Source organism: Trematomus bernacchii, unplaced genomic scaffold (assembly GCF_902827165.1).
Source record: "Trematomus bernacchii unplaced genomic scaffold, fTreBer1.1, whole genome shotgun sequence".
Lineage (NCBI taxonomy): Eukaryota > Metazoa > Chordata > Actinopteri > Perciformes > Nototheniidae > Trematomus > Trematomus bernacchii.
This window is the reverse complement of record NW_022987942.1, coordinates 1292719-1314561: the sequence shown is the minus strand read 5'-3', so window position 1 is coordinate 1314561 and position 21843 is coordinate 1292719. Positions and strand designations below refer to the sequence as shown.

The window sequence follows — 21843 nt, the reverse complement described above, 5'->3', positions numbered from 1 at the left end:
ACATCCTTTGCTGTGCTTTTTGATGTTCTGCTCCCATTTGAGGTCCTGGGCGATGATGGTGCCCAGGAAGCGGAAAGACTCCACAGCAGTTACTGGGGAGTCATACAGAGTGATGGGGGCGGGTGGGGCTGCGTTCTTCCTGAAGTCCACAACCAGCTCCACTGTCTTGAGGGCGTTGAGCTCCAGGTGGTTTTCCCACACCAGGTCACCAGATGGTCCATCTCCCACCTGTAGGCAGACTCGTCCCCACCAGAGATGAGTCCGATGAGGGTGGTGTCGTCTGCGAACTTCAGGAGCTTGACAGACTGGTGACTGGAGGTGCAGCTGTTGGTGTACAGGGAGAAGAGCAGAGGGGAAAGAACGCAGTCTTGAGGGGAACCGGTGCTGATGGTCCGGGTGTGAGAGACGTGTTTCCCCAGCCTCACATGCTGCTTCCTGTCAGACAGGAAGTCTGTGATCCACCTGCAGGTGGAGTCGGGCACGTGCAGCTGGGAGAGCTTGTCCTGCAGCAGAGCCGGGATGATGGTGTTGAAGGCGGAGCTGAAGTCCACAAACAGGATCCTGGCGTAGGTTCCTGCTGTGTCCAGGTGTTGGAGGAGGAAGTGAAGGGCCATGTTGGCAGCGTCGTCCACAGACCTGTTGGCTCTGTAGGCGAACTGCAGGGGGTCCAGGAGTGGGTCTGTGATGGATTTCAGGTGGGAGAGAACAAGGCGCTCAAAAGACTTCATAACCACAGAGGTCAGGGCGACGAGTCTGTAGTCATTTAATCCTGTGATCCTTGTTTTCTTGGGAACCGGGGTGATGGTGGAGGTTTTTTAAGCATGCTGGGACGTGGCATGTCTCCAGGGAGCTGTTAAAGATGTCACATCAGCTGATCAGCACAGAGCTTCAGGGTGGAGGGGGAGACATTGTCAGGGCCAGCCGCTTTTCTGCTAATAGCCGTGTTCACACCGGAGTACTTTTCACCGTACTTTTCGCGTTTAGTTCCGTTAGTACCCCTTATGTCGCGTTCACACCAAAAAGAGCACTTAATCTCGGGAACTTTTACCCCCATTTTTAGTGCCTGCTGAGAGATGGTACTTTCCTGGGGGAAAAAAGTGCCCCAGTTCTGATTTGCTGGGCGAATTGCAAACCACGCCCCGTACAACTCTGAAATGTTTTGTAGAGCCGCCATTTTATTATCCTCGCATTAGCATTATTAGCATTAGCATTCGCCCAGCGCACAAACGCAGAGAGACTAACTTATGGCAACACAAAATAAAACATGGGAGCGGTGGAGATGAGGAGGTGTCGGCGTTCTGGCGATTTACTCGGAAGGCTTCAGTAGAAGCTGCTGGGAGTCCCAGCAGCTTCTGCTGAAGCCTTCCGAGTAAGCAGATGAAAAACATCGGTGGACTCCACACGCCGTCCACCGCGGAGAATAAACAGAAGGGCAACCATGACAACAATGCTCCGGGGGCGGGGTCTTCTTCGCTGCTTTTGGTGTATTTTGTGGCGGCAGCAGCGCCACTTACAGGCCTGGCATATGTACTACAGCGTTTCCAGCAGTCTCGTGTGAACGGACACGTTAAATGAATCGAATGCGTGTGAACGGAAGACTTTTTTGCAAACGCATACGCGGCGTAAACGAATGTCGAATCGGTAGGCCGTCGGCCACAGAAATCACTCTGATTGGCTGTTCAGCTTAGCGAATCAGTGCATGAGAAGCGAAACGGAAGTGAGGGACCCAAACAAACTATTAAGAAGGCAAATCTGAGATTTCATTTAACTCCAGCTCTCGACACAGGTTCGGGAAAGCCCCATGAGCTTCTCGCTGTAGAGTGAAAATGGAACGCACACGCTATTTGTTGTTTGTTTATATCACGCAGTCTGTTCTTCTTCTCTCGGTGTATAACGCAGTCTGTCTTCCGGTTGTTGCCTCTTTTGAATGACGAATACACACTACCGCCGCCTGCTGGTAAGGAGAGTTATTGCCACTCACGCATGCGCAGTTCGTACGTGCAACTTGGCCGTCGGCTGAAGTCTTTGGGGTGTGTTCCAGTGTGAAACATGGCCAAGACGCAGGAGACGTGAGGCGACGTTCCGTCGGGACGTGTTCTTTGGTGTCAGTTTGGTGTGTCAGAGGCTTTAGACCACGCCAGACAGAAGCAGAGTCGTTTGCTGAGAACTGATGTTGGAGTTTCTCAGAGTATTGTCGTTTAGCATCTCTCACCGCCTTGCCAAAGACGCACTTCGACTCTCTAAAACGTGCCTTATCGCCACTCCTAAACGCCTCCTCCATTTGCAATCTTAGCTGTTTCAGTTTTAGTGTGAACCAGGGCTTGTTGTTGTTGAAACTCACCCTGGTGCGTGTTGGTACACAGCTGTCCTCACAGAAGCTGATGTATGACGTCACAGCCTCTGCATATTCATCCAGACTTTGAGTGGCAGTCCTAAACATGTCCCAGTCAGTACAGTCCAAACACGCCTGAAGTTTCTCCATAGCTTTACTGCTCCACTGTCTGAATGTCCTCACTACAGGTTTACACAGTTTGAGTTTCTGCCTGTATGCAGGAATCAGGTGGACCATGGTGTGGTCAGAGTGGCCCAATGCAGCGCGGGGGACGGCGTGATAGGCTCCCTTGATGGTTGTGTAACAGTGATCCAAAATATTCCCCTCTCTGGTGGGGCATTGTGGCACTGTATTTTGGGAATTCGTGGCTGAGGTTGCCTTTGTTAAAGTCACCAAGAACAATAACTAGGCAGTCCGGATAAGTCCTCTCCACACACAGTATCTGGTCGGCGAGTGTGCGCTGCGCCTCCTGCACGTTCGCATGCGGTGAGATGTAAACACTGACCAGTATGAATGAAGAGAACTCGCGGGGGGAATAAAAGGGTTTGTAGTTGATGATAAAAGTTGGGAGAACAGTGCTGCAGAATCACTGTCACATCGTTGCACCAGCCACTGTTTGTGTAAAAACATATTCCTCCACCTTTTGATTTGCCAGAGAGCTCCGTGTCACGATCCGCTCTGAACAGCTGGAAGCCTCCCAGCTGCAGCGCCAAGTCCGGAATCGATCCACACAGCCAGGTCTCAGTGAAGCACAAAACACAAGATGAAGAAAAGTCTCTGTTTCTACTAACCAGTAGCTGAAACTCGTCCAGTTTATTGCTTATGGAACGCACGTTGGAGAGGAATATTCCGGGTAGCGGCGTGCGAACTCCGCGGCTCCGGAGGCGCACGAGTGTCCCGGCCCGTCTCCCTCTCCTGTGGCGTTTCAGTGCTCGAATGCACGTGAGGGTACCATTGACAAGAATGTTCAATAATTCCACGGAAGAGCAGAGAAAAGTGGGAAAGTAATCCGCTGAAGTTGTTTCTCTAATGTTTAGGAGCTCTTCCCTGGTGAAAGAGTTCGGTGTACTGTATGTAAACACTGAATTAACGCACAAAACAAGACAAAACAGAGCACACCAAAACACCGAAGCAGCCATCTGCGGCACCATCTTAGCTTCAATCAAAATCACCTCTATAAACCCGGTCAACAATGTCATTTACAGTCTCTGTTACGAATTATTTAGCTATGAAAACATTTAGCTTGTATTATTACATTTGTTGTATACTGTTTTTATATTCCATCTCATTCAGTACTGTGAAAAAGACACATGGACCTAATCGTGGAAGTCCTAATAGTGGTCTCTAAATTAGACAATTTGAAATACTTTGAGGTCAAACAGGGTGGAAAGTAGTACAAATTGTGTGTATGTTAACAGGTCAGAACAGCTTACATGGCATGTAGCATACTAAACCAGCTTCATAATTAAGACATTTAGCTGAGGCATACTTCTTAAGCATCTGCTTATCGCTCATAAAGCAGTAGTCCTATCTCTTTAATGTTGATTTTGTGAACGTGCTGTGTGAAATTTGCCAAAATTGGGAGAATAAGAGCAGGTTAAAGTATCCTGTCACCTTGAGGTTCATAGTGCCTTATGTGTTAGTCTGTTTGCTTCTACATTGGCTGCAAGATCATACATTTTTTGTATATATGCACGGTTAAAAACCAGCTTCATTGTACAATGAAATTCCTCTTTTGCCTTCTACTCTTAACACAAGGTATGAATACATTAAGAAATACAAATATAGAAAAATGTTTAAGATAACTTATTTTACAGTATTCAATATAGCGTACAGAGTCATACATGTGTATGTGTGCAGGTGTGTTTTTGTTTGTTTGTGTGTGTGTAAGTGTGTGTAGTATTCACCAGGACAGCTGATTATAACAGCTTGTAATCAAATGATTGAACTGTGTTTCCCCTATATTCAGTCTGCAGTGGCGCTCACACAATTATTTATATTCTCTGCTCATGTTTCAGAGAGCACACACACACACACACACACACACACACACACACACACACACACACACAGTGTGAGAGACAGGTGAAATTAAGATAAAATTGTCAGTACATTAAAGTGAGAGAAAAGTGTGAATGGGTCCAAAATGTCGTTGTTTGTTTTATACACAAAACACTGATTTTGTCCTCATTCAATCAAGGTCAGAACACTTTATTACCTAAAATTCCACATGGATAAGCACCTCCATACGTAGCATTTATAAGCGGTGGGAATTTTATACTGTAAGTAACTTCTGTGGAATAGATTACCATGCTCAACCAATTGAATCGTATAATTGCTTCACATTTCATTACGTGACCTTGTACTGTTTTACTGTAGTTATATGTTCTCTATATGTCTTCTTTAATTTTTATGTAAAGTGTTTTTATCACTCTAAATACTCCTCATCCTCTCCCCTACTCTTCCCCTGTGCATGGCTTACAGAAGTGAGAAATATTCTAAAGTAGGTCAAATAGTTTTCCCTCAAGACAGTCCCGGCATTTCTGCCCTGCAGACTAATATGCAGCCTGTGTTTCCATTCTCAAACAGTAAAAGTGATTCTGAGGTAGTAAACAGTTGCATCCGGTAATAAATCTGAGTTCTGGGGAACTTGCACACAGAAGAAGTCAACGCACTATGCCTACACTGGAAGAAAAAAAACATAAGATCCCTGTACAGCTTAATGATGTTACATTCAATCTACATGCTTTTCAGTAATGGTACTTATGGTTTCCGAACAGTTTAAAATATTACACAAAACACCTCATAATATCACCATATGTGTGCGAGTCCAAAGAGATGGTAATGATGATGTCGGTGCCAGAACCCACCACCAGTGCTGAGGAGACACATGTGCACATGTCCATTCCTTCATGCCAGTACATCTGCAAATGCAGTCACAGCTGAATTCCTAACAGCTTGGGATCACAGCGTAATTATTTCACAGCAAATGTTTTCATTTATGTATTCCCACATTTTAAATCTGTTATTGTTCGGCCCACGGATAGAGCTGAATAATGTGGCTGCCACCTGGTCGTGACATGAATAGCTAACCAAGCTAACCAAGGTTTGGAAAGTACATTTGGAACACCCTTTTCATGGCCTAGAATTAGGTTTAAAGAAATGAGGCTGCCTAAATCCTTTCAAACCGGCTCCAAATCCAACCGTTTTTGTTTGTTCCTGTCTTCAGGGTCACTGTAACGACTCTTTCATGTTGCAACCTCCAACTCCCTGACAGTGCGTAAAGTTGCCCCGTAAAGTTGAGTCCAGTCGCAGCTGGATCATTACATCTCTTCCTGAGAAACCCTCGTGTCTGGCTCAGTGTGGGAAGCTCAAAGAGTTTGGTTAGCTGCAACCTGCATCTGAAACTCAGCCGAGGTCAGGAGGCTGCTGGGAGAAGCTGCTTCGCCACACTGTTGCTGATTTAGTAACAGATCCTGATACATTTTACTGTGACTTGTAGTGATGACGGATGGAAATGAGCTCAAAGCTAAATCTGGCATATTTACGCTTGACACATTTTATTGTTTTAAGTGTTCATTAATGTGCATTAGGCGCTTTCACACCGCAGTACTTTTCCCACAAAGGTTCATCAGAACTTAGTTCATGAGAACTCTTTAGTTCTCATGAACTAAGTACAGATCGCGTTCACACCGGAATAAGTCCCTGGGGGAGGATTAGGAAAAATGAAGCCGCTGACATCACTTCTTCTTCTTCTGCTTTGGGTTTACTGGCAGGCCGCAAACAACTTCACGGCGTATACTGCCACCCGAAGTCCCCGGCCGGAAGTCCCATGAGTTGGGGAGTGGCTTCAGTAGAAGCTGCTGGGACTCCCAGCAGCTTCTACTGAAGCCTTCCGAGTAAAATCGCCAGAACGCCGACACCTCCTCATCTCCACCGCTCCCATGTTTTCTTTTGTGTTGCCATAAGTTAGTCTCTCTGCGTTTGTGCGCCGGGCTAATGCTAATGCTAATAATGCTAATGCGAGGATAATAAAATGGCGGTTTCACATAACGTTTTGGGAGTTTTACGGGGCGTGGTTTGCATTCCGCCCAGCCAATCAGACATAGGAACCTTTTTCTCCCACGAAAGTACCTGCTCTCTAGCAGGGACGGAAAAGGGGGTAAAAAGGTTCTCATGAACTAATTTTATTCCGGATTTTTTTGGTGTGAATGCGACATTTAAGATAAGATAAGATAAGATAAGACTTTATTCATCCCGAAGGAAATTGTTGTGCCAGAGTAACAAAATACAATAAACACAATAAACACAGCAGCACAACAGCAAAACTAAAAAGTGCAGCAAAAAGAGCAATTAAACATCTACAGACAACATGAAACATAGAAACATAGAAACATAGATGGTCACACAATCAATGCAATTATTAGCAGTATTTAGTATTTAGTAGTGCAAAAAATAAAACGTAGTGGCAGTTACGTAATTGCACGTTATCATAGCATTATTAATAATACTAATAATAATATTGCACATAGTTATATAGCAGCGAGTGTATTGTAATGATGGTAATTATAATGATATGTATATTGCACATAGTGTTGGTGTGGAAGTTCTCAGTTCCCTTTACTTAACCTGTTAAGCCCGAGAGACCCCGGTACCGGGGCACTGCCGCAACATCTTGCAGGAAACAGTGTCTGAGGGCATGTTCATTTAATAAACTATGAATGTTTTATATCCATGTAACGGGAAGAAACTCATCTAACTGATCATTTTTATTTATTTTTCAAAAGAAAACCCACAATGCTAACACTGAGCCTCTGAATTAGCAACGAGCGAAAAATGCTAATAGATTACTGCACCGAAAATCACTCACAAAACCTTATTATTTATCGGTTCTCCACATCCATGACATCGTTTCACATCGTGAGGTGACACAGAATCGATGGGTACCCTCATTATCACTGAATTATACGAAATCGCGACGTTATAAGCAAAAACAGACATCAAAACATTTGGCGCTAGGAAGCTAAAAATGCTAACAAGCTTACCTTGGCTCTGTAGTCTCTCCAAAGTGGTCTTCAATGGCATTAAAACAATAAAAACGCTGCTGAAGTTAATCCATAGGTTAATCCAATGTGTCTGTGTCCCTTTGAAATGATTTCTGATAATCCATGAGCAATGAGACTGATAATCCATGCTTTTCCGTTTCTAGATGTCAGAGCTAGAGTGTAGCTTCACTCTAATGCAAAATTACATTCGCAAAGCCCCCACCTTTTTGTTTCACAATGAGTGTGTGTGGGGGACTCCCCCTTCGATTCTATTGGCTCTAACGGTCAGAAAGAGGTGTCAACCATCAAAATCGACCAATGGGTTCCAGAGATATGGAAAAAAAAAAACATTTCCACCCAAATCACCTCAGAGGTGGAGTGTTTTGGCTAAACCTCTCTAAAAGTCAAATGTCACTTGTTTTGCATCAATCTTGATACAGGGTACTTATTATATGTTGTACTTTGGATTCCTAAAGCTTTTAGTCTACCTTACCATCATCCAAGGGTAGTTTTCACTATAAGTAAAAAAGAATTGTTGGACGGACACTATAATTTACAGTTTTTTACTATGTAAAATCTGAATTTTCTTTAAAATAAAAAACATCTATATTGATTCTGACTTTTCTACATCCAACTCACAGGTTTATCATTACTTTGAGAAAAAAGATTATTAATTTAACCCTTTTATAAGGGAAGATATGGTCATTTGTTCTGGGAATGTCATTTTCGAGCCTGAGACCTGAAAAACAGGCTCAGGGCTTAACAGGTTAAGGAGTTGGGCCAATGGAGCCTGTCCAGGCGGCTGGATAAAATAGTTTGGTAAAAAAAGCGTGGTAAAAGTTATTGGCTATTGACGTCACTTTGCTGGGCAAGCCCCACACTTGCAATGTCAAGCGCCCAGAGTATAGGAGAATTTGCATGCCCAAAGCCTTTGGCAATGAAAACACACATTTGATGTCAAGTAGGGCTGATTATCTGCTGCTATTTGACTATTTGCCAAGAGCTGTTGTTCCCATTTCCTCCTGGTTGGCAGAAGTTAGTATTTATTTAAAGACGATAGAAACTGTCATCACCATGAACAATGTGAGTTTATCTTCCACAGCACAGATTTTTAGTCTACAACCACTGGAAAAATAATCACATATTAAACATGGAGTTGGTCTAAAGGAAAAGAGAGTGGTCGTTAATCACATGGATACTGCAACTGATACTTCAAATTACACACTATCTATATTTATCTTTTGAAAATTGACCCAACCATCACTTTTTAAGGGACACTATGCTTTTTTAAAATTTTTATCAAAGCTTTTTTAGATACATCGAAGAAAGTTATATCTCAGTATTGAATCATGAAAAATTTCAACATTTTGGGTTATACGATTTTTCCTTTTCTTTCCAAGAGGGAGATAACATTTTCATCTCATGTATGTGTGCTATGTACATATTTGGTTAGCCTAGCTTAGGCATAAAGCCTGGAGGCAGATGGGATATATACATATATTGTACCACTCCTTTCTGCCATGCAGTAAATTATGTGTTCCTGCCATTCAACTTACCTGATCTCCCCTGCTTCCCTGCACACCTTTTTTACTTTCCCATTGGCCTTGCAGTATACTCTAGTTACCAGCTATTATCTATTGTTGCCTTTTTCCTGTCTGTTTTAACCTTTGGATGGTTCTTTGGACTTCTGACCCTTTGCCTGATTCCGGATAAGTATGGCCTACAGACAGGCTGTAACTGAACACCATTACAATCTGAACGTTTATATTAACCTGCCTGATTACCAGCCTCTTAGTTGTGCTTTTGGGTCCAAACCTGGTGATACTGAGCATTACAATCTATGATGTAGTTCAAGAACATATTCAAAAGGATATATAAGCATGACACACTACATTTTATTGGCTGATAATTTACCCCAATTAGACATATTTAAGAATCTAAGCATATGTTTCAGTTTTACCATATCATTTACCACATTATGTGCAGTGCAGCCTTATTCTGTTCTTACATTTCATATGGAAATATGTCGTAATGACAGATTAGCCAGAAGTCCGGCACTCAGAGTTCTACTAACTCATTGCAGAGTGGAAGAGAACCTTGAAGCCATGGTTTCTGCTGACAAAGCCACCAGTCAGAGTTTACCGGCCAGGGTACAGAGAGCAGCCTTCTCCCCCCGTGCAGGAAAGCAACCCCTTTAATCAATCCTCACACAGGTTTCTTATAACTCTAAATGTCCTTTGGTCAGAAACACTTTAGAGGGTTTAATTATTTTAAAGATATTAGGTACTGACAGATGGCCGCTGTTTGCTTTCCGGCTCACTATGAGGTGTACATTTTTGTCTATTATTGTACTGTGTCAATGTCATGAAGGATTCTGAAATACATGAAGCACTTTAGACAGTCAAACAAACTGGGGGATTGTGTCCAATGCTCTAAATATAACATATGTTCTTGGATCTCAGGACAGTATTATTATATTATAGTGGAACTTAGTCTACATGGTGATTTGTTCACGCACAACAAGCAGATGGAAATTTTTTTTAACAGTGTTAATGTGTTAATACATTGATATTTATACCAACAGAGTGTACATAATTTACTGGGAGAAACCAGACAATTGTTCTGGTAAAATCTAACTTTCAGCAGCCCCATGTAGACCAAATGGAAGGTTCCTTTCTTTCATAACCTCCAATTTCCTTCACTTCATTTAAATTGTTGACTATTTAGGTCAGTCCTACTTAGCATATTTGCTACAATAGCCGCGTTCACACCGAGTACTTTTCACTGTACTTTTCGCGTTAGTTCCGTTAGTACCCCTTATGTCGCGTTCACACCAAAAAGAGAGCACTTCATCTCGGAACTTTTACCCCCATTTTTAGTGCCTGCTGAGAGATGGTACTTTCCTGGGGGAAAAAAAGTGCCCCAGTTTCTGGTTGCTGGGCGAATTGCAAACCACGCCTCGTACAACTCTGAAATGTTTTGTAGAGCCGCCATTGTATTATCCTCGCATTAGCAATTATTAGCATTATTAGCATTAGTCATTCGCGCCGCACGCACAAACTCAGAGAGACTAACTTATGGCAAACACAAAACAAAACATGGGAGCGGTGGAGATGAGGAGGTGTCGGCGTTCTGGCGATTTACTCAGAAGGCTTCAGTAGAAGCTGCTGGGACTCCCAGCAGCTTCTACTGAAGCTCCGGGGACTTCCGGCCGGGGACTCCGGGTGGCAGTATACGCCGTGAAGTTGTTTGCTGCCTGCCAGTAAACACCCAAAGCAGAAGAGACGAAGTGACGTCAGCGGCTCATATTGCGTAATCTTCCCTCAGGGAAAAGTACTCCGGTGTGAACGCGATCTGTACTAAATGCCCTGGGGTCATAAGTGCCCGGGGCTCTGAGTGCCGGCACTAAATCGGCAAAGTACTTGGTGTGAACGCGGCTATTGCTAAATATTTGTGACTCAGTTTTTACAAGTTACACATGTGCTGCTTTTGTTACACATTTGTGTCAATATTGAGGGAACTGGATTAAGATTGGTGGTCATTGTGTTTAATAAAATGTATAGCAACAATAGGTCTCAATAGGTGCCCACCAAACTAAATAGCTTTATATCTAAAATGTTGGACACTTAGGTCAATCTAAAATATGTTTTATTTTGGGGAAGAAGCTATTTGTTCTATACTAACTTCAATGTTTGGATAGTAGTGGATGAAAAAGTGGTAGGGTTCAGTGGATAGTACTGAAGTTAGGGTTAGGGTTAGATAGAACCCTAACCCTAACTTAGAGCCAAGGACCAAGCAGGGCAACATGGTTGTGCCATTCATGTTCTCATTATCTAACAGCTAATTAAACCAACAGAGAACAGTCTCTCATATGATCTCTGTACTCCTGTAACTTGGGTTAGTCCTACAATCATATGTTTTAGTGCTTTGCCATTGCTATTTGAGGTAATGGGAGTGATGAGTAATGAAGTGACTGATTGCGGGAATCAGGGGCCCCGTGATGGCTGTGTGTGACAACTCTCTCGTGACATCAACTTTTCTCTGAGAGAGAAACTCTATGAAAGCCTTCATGTCACTGTGTGTGTGTGTGTGTGTGTGTGTGTGTTGTGTGTGTGTGTGTGTGGTTTGTGGTGGTGTGTGTGTGTTGTGTGTGTGTGTGTGTGTGTGTGTGTTTGTGTGTGTGTGTTTGTGTGTCTGCATCCTCCTCTCTCTTCTGTCTTAGTCCCGTTCCCTAGTGGTGTGCCACACACTCATAGAAACGACCAATCGCATTGTTGTGGATCATTTTTTGTCAAGTTGGATAATCAGTGGTAATGTGGGCTGACTCCGCTGTATAACCGCTGCCTGCAGCCACTCATGCATGATTGGCTTGTGGCCCACCTCAACCAACCTCTGGAATTTCCCTGCAGATCTCCTTTTAACTAGAATACCCATGTATTTGGAAATAGAAATGGAGGGTCTGAATTGAAGCACTTTAAATCGTCACAAATAGTGAAAAGTCAGTAAAATTCTGACTTCATTAAACCCATCCCATTTGTGGATGTATGACAAGCTACAGCTTGTGGTAAAGCATTGAAAATAATATTACAACATTTATTTTTAAGATTGAGATAAGAAGCTGGATAACAATATCTAGTGTAAAGTTCTAATGTACATCACCGATGATATACCTGGTCAATTTTCTGTGACAAAAAATACTTGTGTTGTCCGTCAAGGGTTGAACATTTGTTTGTCATTGTACAACACAGGATGGTGCAACAAAATGCAGTTTTAGTCCCTTTATGCTATGTGTGTAGAATGTATTTTAGGTATTTCACAGGCCTGTGGAACGAAGCTGCTCTCATTCTGCTGGTGGCTGATAGTGAATACTGTATTCCTTTCCAGACGTCAGCAGTTTTGAACAGCAAGTAAGCTTTGCAAGGGCTCCCTCAACAAAAAGGGATGAATTTATCTGTTTATATATTGCAGAAATGAAGCTCTGTGACAAACACACATATATGATACGTACAAGTTGTGTCAAGTCCTACAACAGGACCTTCACGAGTTAGCACCACTTTTTTTGAAGTGAAAAGCTACCATTAGACTTTAAACAAACTACATCACAATTTCATGGCTGCGCATCAACATTGCTAAGCTAAAGGTGGCTAATGTCCAGAGTGATGGCGGTTAGTAGTCACCTTTTGGAAACGGCTGTTTTAATGACACATAGAAGCTTCAGACATTCACCAGTGGGGTATTTACTGACATATTTTATGTAGAACAAATGTGAATATCTCTTGTGTATCAGCTTGTGTTAGCCAGAGACCTTATTTCAGGCATCTGACCAAACACACATTTAAAAAATAATAATATTTAAAGGTGAAGCGTTGGGAATGGTAAAATGCTTAGTAATTTTCTTGTTTTGATGACTAATTTCTTCTGAGCTCTCTGAGTTCTCTGAGCATCACTCTGTAATATTCCAGCCAATGATGGTAGTGTCAAAGTACACATAAGAGTTTTCCTTATGTTGGGGCTTGCAGTAGTGGGTGAACAGCATGATATCAATAGCTCCAGCATTAACCCTCCCTAAAACCACAAACTGCTGTTCCCACATTACTGTTTACTTCAGCTCTCTACACTCTTTACACCATGACACCAATAGCCATCTCAACATTGGAAAAAAAGGGAAAAAGTAGATAATGCTTCTCACAGTGAATGGTCAGGTGGTGTGAAAGTAGTCAGCATAATCGTGGTTGGATGTAACATGTTATACAGCTCAAGTTGTTTGCCTGAAGCATACTGAGTCCCTGCAATGACTTAGAATTTGTTTTACATATTGACCCTGCAGTACAGTCAATATATTGTTTTATTTTAATACTTACATGTAAGTGTCAAACTACACAGATTATTTTTAGTGATGTGTGAGTGAACTGAAACCTGCCTCAGTGTACCTCAAGGAGTCAGTACACCAAAAACATTTTATTTTGTCTATGTTTTTTTTTTTAGGGTTTTCCCTTTCCTGTAGTGTGTTATAGTTTTTGGTGCATGTAAATGGTCTACAAAGGCTAAAATCCCAAAGTTGCCTCTCACACATATCCCACAGTCATTAAACATAATGGCATCACTATGTAACACTTGCGCTTCAACACATTTTACGTGATAGGCTAAGGGGGCGGGACATTTCCAATACATCTCTAAGCAGTTGACCAATCAGAGCAGACTGGGCTCTGGTTTCAGACAGAGGGTGAAAAGAGGTGCTGCAGCACAGGTAGTGTGAGAAAAATAAAGAGCTTTCTGAACATTAAAGCATGGAAACATGTCACAGTAGAGGCACAAAATACAAATATGAACCTGAACATTAGCATTAGCATAATATGTCCCCTTTAGTTGTTAATTGTATCGAAAATATTGGTATGAGAGCAAATATCAGTCTTACCCTAGAACTGGGCTCTACAACTGGATGTCCATCAGAATGTGTGTGTGTTTTGAATGTGGAGTGTGTGTCTGCCATTCCCAGCATGTGTCGCGTGGCCTCTCTCAATGCTTCCAGTGTTGTGTTCAAAGCACAGCACACTCATTCATGAGGCTCTGCAGCAGTTTGTGTAAAACTGTTCACCTTCAAGCTGGTCCTCCAGGAGTTTGAAGTGGTGACTTTCTCCATTGAGGAATGGGAAGGAAACAAGAAAGAGCATTGTTAGTGTTTGGCTCATCTGCTCTCCGCTGCTCACACTGCATACTGCTCAGTGTCGGCCACTGACCGGATCGAGCAGAGGGATTAAACATGTTGATGTGTGCTTGTTTGATCAGAGCATTGCTTCGGAGTTCATACGTCACACCGCTTCCCATAGAGCATTGCTGCATCTCCATTGTGCTTAGGTTCTCATTGATATGCTAACTGCAATGTACTACAGGTCCTGCTGACTGGAATCCAAGGTGGATTGCATCACACTTTTAGTACATTTGAAATCACTTGAGGAAGTGTTGGTTAACCAATGCACATGTCTTATTAATTCTTACTGCTGATTTGTATTGTTCTCACTAATGGTTTTAACCTACAAGTATTATTTTATGTATCTGTTTTATTACTGTTATGTTTTATACAAACTATCTATCTGATGTTGGTGGCTGCAACTTTTGGAGTAGCTCACATATTGTGCTTCCACAAGACCTGCACGATATGACCTAAAATGTATGTCACAATATATTTTTTGTATTTTGTAGTGACAATTTTATACAATTAAACGGGATGCCCCACTCTAAAACTTTATTCAATCTCTTTTCACTCTACAGACAATGAGAACATGTCTTATTTCCAAATATAAATGAAAATATGGTAACGGCCTTCATGTTGTTTTTGGATGAGTATCATAGATGTATGAAGTTAATGTATGTTGATTCATTAAAAAGTAAACACTGTGTTTTTTTAAGTTGTGAGTGAACTTTAGGCTTATTTCTACGTAATATTTTACATCTTACCATAGTCTATGATTTTCAACCCACAGGTAGAATGAGTTTAAAACACTCTCCGCAGCAGACTCTTTTCAAAAGACACTGCTGTAGGAAATGACACATGAAGATTGAGAGCAGTGCTGCACACGCACGGTTCTTGTCAAAACAGACGGTGAAAATGAGCTGCAAAGAGGGCGAGCAGCAGCACAGAGTTCAGTGGCAGCCTGCACAAACTGCAGACAGTATAACTGTGTCGATGTAACGGAGTTCATCAGGTACTGCAGCTATCGTGTTTGTGCTAAAACCAAAATGTGTTTGTTTATCGTGATAAGATCGCTACTGTAAAATCCTACCACTTAAATCCCTATTTTCATCCACCGGGATTAAAATGTGAAACATTAAATAAATTCTTGCTTATCTGGTATAGCAACACTTTCAAGATTCAAATGTCTCAACAACTTTTGGTTGGATTTTCATCATTAGGTCAAGTTTAAATGATTCCAATACTTTGATATTTGACCTAAAACCTTCAAAAATCATTCCCATCAACCTTAGCTGTGCTTATAAGCAGTGATTAGCAATGCTCACACATTTAAATAGGATCAGGGACACTGTAAAAATAACCCAAATTAGCTAAGATCAGAATTGTAACATTGTCACTGTGAATTTGAGCATTTTGACAAACCATTTAGCTCAAAGCTGCTGTACTGAAGATCTTCCTGTTGTTCTGACACTCACAACTCCTGGTTGGAGCAAAGGTGGTGCAGCATCTCAACAAATACATTTAAACCCATGCATACATATAGATATCTGCTGCTGGAGTTGGCAAATATTGGGCAAATATGTTAACTTGTGTCCTGATGGTAGGCTGAATATGCTGAGTGTAGAGAGAGATAGACACTCTGGAGACAGCCGGCTGAAACACAACAGCGGCGAGGTATTTCTCAGGGGGTTGTGAGGGTCCTGGGAGTTGGCTGGACAAACAGTCAGAAGTTGAAGCAGACAGTAAGTCTTTCTGTACGCTTCATTCTTCTGCCACAGTGTGTTTCTGCTATTATGTCATTTACATAGATACTCCAAATCCACCAAGGATGGCACTTTCTCTCATCAAGCAAATAAAAAGGATTCCCACTGGCCTGCTCACAGCTCTACGTACAGTACTGTAGTACAGTACTCTGTGCATTCTATCCACAATGTACTCATTCATATGGACTGCAGCATGTTCATATTTGAAAAGCTTGATATGTTATAGCCAGGGTTGGGAGAGTTACTTTGGTTACTTTACTGATTTGGCTTTTCTTACTCATATATTCTTTAAATATAAAGTGTTCTGTTTTCTGAGGAACATTCATGACCATGTATTTGGCAGATTAGTGAAGCTGGATACTAACAATGTACATAGGAAGTCAATTATCCTGCAGGGAGTCGGCTTGCTCTGTTCTTAAGAGACGACATATTTTCTTAAATGTTATTACATGGGAGTATACATAGTGTCAGGGCTGTCTTCATGTGGTCTATAGCTTTGATGTTTAATGAACTGCCAGAGGGGCAAAAACAAGTTTCCATGTCTGTGAACAATAAAGTCGTATTATTCTATTCTAAGGGAAAACACTTTCAGTAAACTGCATGACTGTGCAAATACTTAAGTATTATAGAGAAAGGTTTCAAATGGATCTGTCTCTTATTACTCTTTTCATAACTGCCGCTGTCTGTTAGAAAGGCTGTATTCTGCTTCTTGTGGTTTTCCCTTTCCTGTAGTGTTATATATGTTTTCGAGTATGTTAATGGTCTGCAAAGTCTAAAATCCCTGTGTTCCCTCCAGAGGGAGTTTCTCTTTACTTCACTTTAAAATGTTACGGGGTAAATCTGCATTTCGGTATGAGGACGCACGCCGAAAGTAATAGGGTCCAGCGCCACTGTTACCAGCTTTAGAAAAAACCCTATAACACTTGCGCTTGTGGTGAAAGAAATGAGTCGGCCAGCTAACCAATCAGAGCAGACGGGCTCTGGTTTCAGACAGAGGGTGAAAAGAGGTGCTGCAGCACAGGCAGTATGAGAAACATATTAAACATTGAACATTAAAGCATGGACAGTAGACAGTAGAGGCACAAAATGCAAATATGAACCTGAAACTGTGCAGAATATGTACTCTTTAAATATATGTATGGTCATTTCAATCAGAGACAGTACATCTAAAGGTTTGACAAGAATTGCCATATTAAAAAAAAAAGTAAAGGACATGAATCAAAAACGTATTTCTCTTGTGTGTGTGTGTTTGTGTGTTGGCCTGTCAGCTGCTGCATGTCTGGCTGCTTGCTGTGGTTGTATTCTCTCTCTAAACACACCGCAGTGTCTTGCTAATCCTGGGCTTCTGCCTTACGTTACAGCCATCATTTTCAGACCTCCGGGCCTCCTGATTCATCGTGCTGTGGGACGCTGACAAACACTTCTCCACCGCACACATGGTTCTCAGTATTCCGCTGTTCATGTGTGTGTGTTCCACTGCATCTGTCAGACATGGCAACACATGTGGCTGTCAGTGCTGCGCGTGTCCCCCCCAGTGCTGTGTAAGCGTATGTCAAACACTTCCACACACATGGTTCTCAGCAGTGTGTTAGTGGGATTGTGCTGCTGCTACTGTGCATGGCGGCTGTCATTGGGTGTTAGGGTTCATCTGACCTGGCTTTGAAATGTTTGACGCCAGGAGAGATATCATTCAGACTTTAAAGGCACACTCTGGACTCTGCAGGATCTGTTTACTAGTCACAGGGAGTAGAAATCATGAACACATTAGTTGTTGAAAGTACCTAAGTACATTTACTAAAGTACCGTACGAAAAGGGGCCCTATTCTGCTGATTTTCAGGTTCTTATTATACATTTTTTGTCTCTCTTCTGTGACATGTCTCCATGCTTTAATGTTTAAAAAACTATTTATTGTTCTCATACTGCCTGTGCTGCAGCACCTCTTTTCACCCTCTGTCTGAAACCAGAGCCCAGTATGCTCTGATTGATTAGCTGGCCAGCTCTGTTGTGATTGGTCAATCGCTTAGAGATGTCCCACCCCTTAGCCTATCAGGTACAATGTGTTAGAGCTAGCCAATAAGTGTGAATGTTACATAGTGATATCATTATGTTAGGGAAGTAAACAAAGGAGTCCAATGGAGGTGTTTCCGGCAGGGGGGGGAGAGTGTGTAGAAACTCCCTCTGGAGGGAACACAGGGATTTAACCTTTGCAGACCATTTACATGCACAAAAACCTACAGTATATAACACACTACAGGAAAGGGAAAACCCCAAAAAGCACAATAAGACCCCTTTAGATTAATTCTGATCCTGAGCCACAGCTCAGACATACACAACAGAAAAATAGAAAACACAACAACATTTACATCCATGTTGTTGTGTCCATCAGAGGCCTGTACTACGAAGCCGGATTTTCCTAACCTGGATATGTTTGAGTTAGCCGGTTGGCCCAATCCAAAACATACGCGCTCTCGCTAAACTGTACTACGACGCTGGTTATCAAGTGGATCGCTCAAGCCAGCCGTGTCCTATCTAGTTAGGTGCGCGTTCACATGAAAGGGTTGGTATTTGGAGCATTCGACCAATCTCAAACATGGACAAGCGTACTGACAGCGCAGCGTCATACTTCCTGAATGAAAAGTGAACTTTAATATTAGTCAAATATGAAGAAGTTAAACTTTAAACATCCATGACTTAAACACTTTATCCAGGATAAAAGCCACATAGTTGCAGCTGCAAGGTGAATACAGCTGGTAAAAGAAAAAGCGTTTGAATGCGTACATTAACAGGTTTATGATATCACTGCCCCGTCTAAGACACGAGTGGATCTGACTTTAATTACATTTGACTCGAGTGTTTCGTCAACTTAATGTGTTGCTTAAAATAATACTTCTGCATACAGTATGTGACACTGTGAGTGTTGCACGGCCAGATACGGCTCAAGAAGCTGACTCAAATAAGGAAATATATGATACATTATGATGTGATATGATATGAATGATAATGGGACACATCGACGTCTGCACTCACAGTGCCGCGGACTGTACTTAATGTTACTCTGATCCGGTTACTTATGGTGTGGCAGATATTTAAGTAAGCTTTCTTAACGCTAATGTTATAATAGTCAGATTGCTCTGAAGATGGGAGGGGATATTCTATTAATTTTCACGTTCACACAGTCAGTTGATTTTTGCCGGCCGTCTTTCCTGCAACGGCAGTTTTTCTGTATTTCCTCTATCCTGTAATATGACTTGATAGCTTTAAACTCCGCACACGGAGCTCTGATTGGTCAGCAGGCGGTGCTTTCACTGAGTTGATCTCTTAGCCTGCAACCTAACCTCCTCCCGAGGAGGTTAGCCGCTCAGCATAAGTTACCATGGAGATCTAGCCCGCTAAAAAGAGAACCAGCGTCGTAGGACCGGAAAGCCCGAGTTTTCCCTGAAGTCAGCTCGCTAAGCGAAAATCCGGCTTCGTAGTACAGGCCTCAGAACCGCTAAAGTTTTTAGCCGTCAACACTCTCCACCCAAACTTTTACTTATTCGTTGACGGGGCGCTGTTTTACCTAAACAGAAATATCCCGATCTGATACTGACTCAATCCAACATATAAGGTGGTGTAGAAATACAAGCAATGTGTTTGTTTTGTATTTATTACCAACAGGGGCGGACTGGGACTAAAAATCAGCCCGGGAAACTCGACCGGCCGACCGGCCCAACTCGGTACCGCTAGTCAATTGTCAACGGGGGGGGGTGTGCTAGTGAATTGTCCGACCGGCCCACTTCGGTGGGGATGACCTCTCGTGAATTATGAATTTCCATGTCTTCTTCTTTCCAATATTTGGATTGTATGATATGTCTTAAATGCTATCAAATTAACATACATTGAAAATATAGTGAGCCTATAGCCTGCCTTACTCTTAAAATCTTATGTTGTCTTTTCAAAAATGTATTCTTAATCCCAAAAACTCTGTTCTCTATACTTATATATTTATATATATCTATACTTTCTGTGCAGCTGTCAACAAACCACTTAAAAGGAAGATATTATTTTAATTTGTATTGGCAGAGTACAGTTCTCTGACACACTGTGAGGTCCCCATCTTTCCCTGTTTTCCGATCCCAAAAAGTTTTCCAATTTCAGTGTGGATCACCACAGATAACGTAATGTCTCCCTGGAGAGATATCGAGTCATTTTGTCTGTTCTCTCGCTAACATTCACACACTTATCCTTAATCAGCCGCTCTCTCTCTCCTTTCTTATAGATGTAATCTCTCCCACACACTTCAACCCTTACTTCAGGCGGCTGACGTTTGATGTGTCCTCCATGGAAAAGAACGCCTCCAACCTGGTGAAGGCTGAGCTCAGGATCTTCCGTCTTCAAAACCACAGGGCCCGGGTGTCTGAGCAGCGCATTGAACTGTACCAGGTACACACACTTCCCCCGGGCGGGAACCCTTTATACAAATAAGAATGAACAGTTATTACAATTTACAAAGTACAAAGTACATATTCGGGTAGAAAAGTAGCAGCGGCAGCAGTATTTGTAAAATAAATTAAGGGTAACATGTAGAATGTAGTGTGGTAGAAGGTAGAACACAGAAGTACAATTATATATCGCGCAGAGATACGTACAGATTCTTGTTACAGTGTTAAGTAGTCAAACTAAGAAGACAGCAAGCAATAATAATAATTTTAACTAGTTACATATTGCACATAGATTTTATTGCACATCAGTGATGTCAGAGTCTTTGTTTTGTTTGTTTGTGGTATATTGTTGTTTTTTTTCATCATTCAAGAGTTCAATTTATTTGGGCGAGGACATTTTTTTATTTTTTTATTTATTTATTTATTTGACAGGGACAGTGCACATTGATTGACATTTCTGTAAATGCGCCAGAGTTAGCCAACAGGCTATTTTTCATCTGTAGTCCCTGGACAGATGTTGAAAGTCATCCTAAAAAATGTTTCACTTCAAATGACAGGTAAATACAATCAGTAAAACAACATTCAACATAGATGCTTATATTATGATAAAGGCATATATAAAAACATAAAAACATAAAAACAAAACTAAAATACATATTCACAAAGCAGACAGATAGCAACAGGTCAAGGCACATGTACAAACAGAGCGTTGTAAAGTGCAGATTGTGTCAGTGTTGACAGAGCTGATTTTCCACTAACCATGTATTTAAGTTAGATTTAAATAAACTGCAGGTGTTTTGTTCTCTAATCGTTACTGGGATTGAGTTCCACTGTTGTGCAGCTTTAAAAGAAAAAGAAGATTGGCTGAATGAACTCTTCCTTAATGGAACAACGCAGTCTCCTCTTGTTGCAGCTCTTGTTGACCTAGTTACAGGTGTGCGTATGGTGATAAAATGTCTGAGCGGAGGTGAGGTAAGGCCGTGTATTATTTTGTACATGAGGCAAGCATTTGCATATCTCATTACATTTTCCCAACTCAACAAGTTATATTTTGTGAGTATTGGGCAATGATGAGAATAAACTGATTTCTTATCTACTATTTTAAGTGTTTGTTTGTATAATGATTCCAGGGTTTAAGAGTGGTTGTACAGGCATGTGACCAGGTTGTTAAGCAGTATGTGATGTGAGATAGAACGATAGAGTGCATGTACATCAGAGCCGCCTTTGTTGACATGCAGTCCCTGGTAAACCTCAAATTTGACAGACTGAATTTGACCCTGTTGCAAACCTTTTTCACCTGAGCCTTAAAATTGAGTCTTGAATCAATTAAGACCCCCAGGTATTTGTACTGTGAGACCACCTGTAGCCTCTCCCCGGACACAAACACATCTGGCTCAACGCAGAAGGACTTGGTTTTGGTGAAGAACATACATACAGTTTACTGACATTTAGTTGCAGACAGCATTGCTCCAACCAAGCTGTTACATGAACCATCTTGTTCGTCAGTTCATTAGCCACTTGTGTCAGACTGCCTCCGTGAACATAAATTACAGTATCATCAGCATACATTTAAAGGTTTAACATTTATTT

At 41.9% G+C, this 21843-nt stretch overlaps 1 protein-coding gene across 1 annotated transcript in view; it reads left to right on the top strand.

The window, feature by feature from the left end:
- Positions 1 to 21843, top strand: part of tgfb2 (transforming growth factor, beta 2) — a 78834-nt gene that overhangs the window by 42993 nt on the left and 13998 nt on the right. Inside the window, exon 2 of the mRNA XM_034115544.1 lies at positions 20091 to 20254. Coding sequence (XP_033971435.1) covers positions 20091 to 20254 — 164 coding nt within the window. The remainder of the gene's footprint in view (positions 1 to 20090; positions 20255 to 21843) is intronic.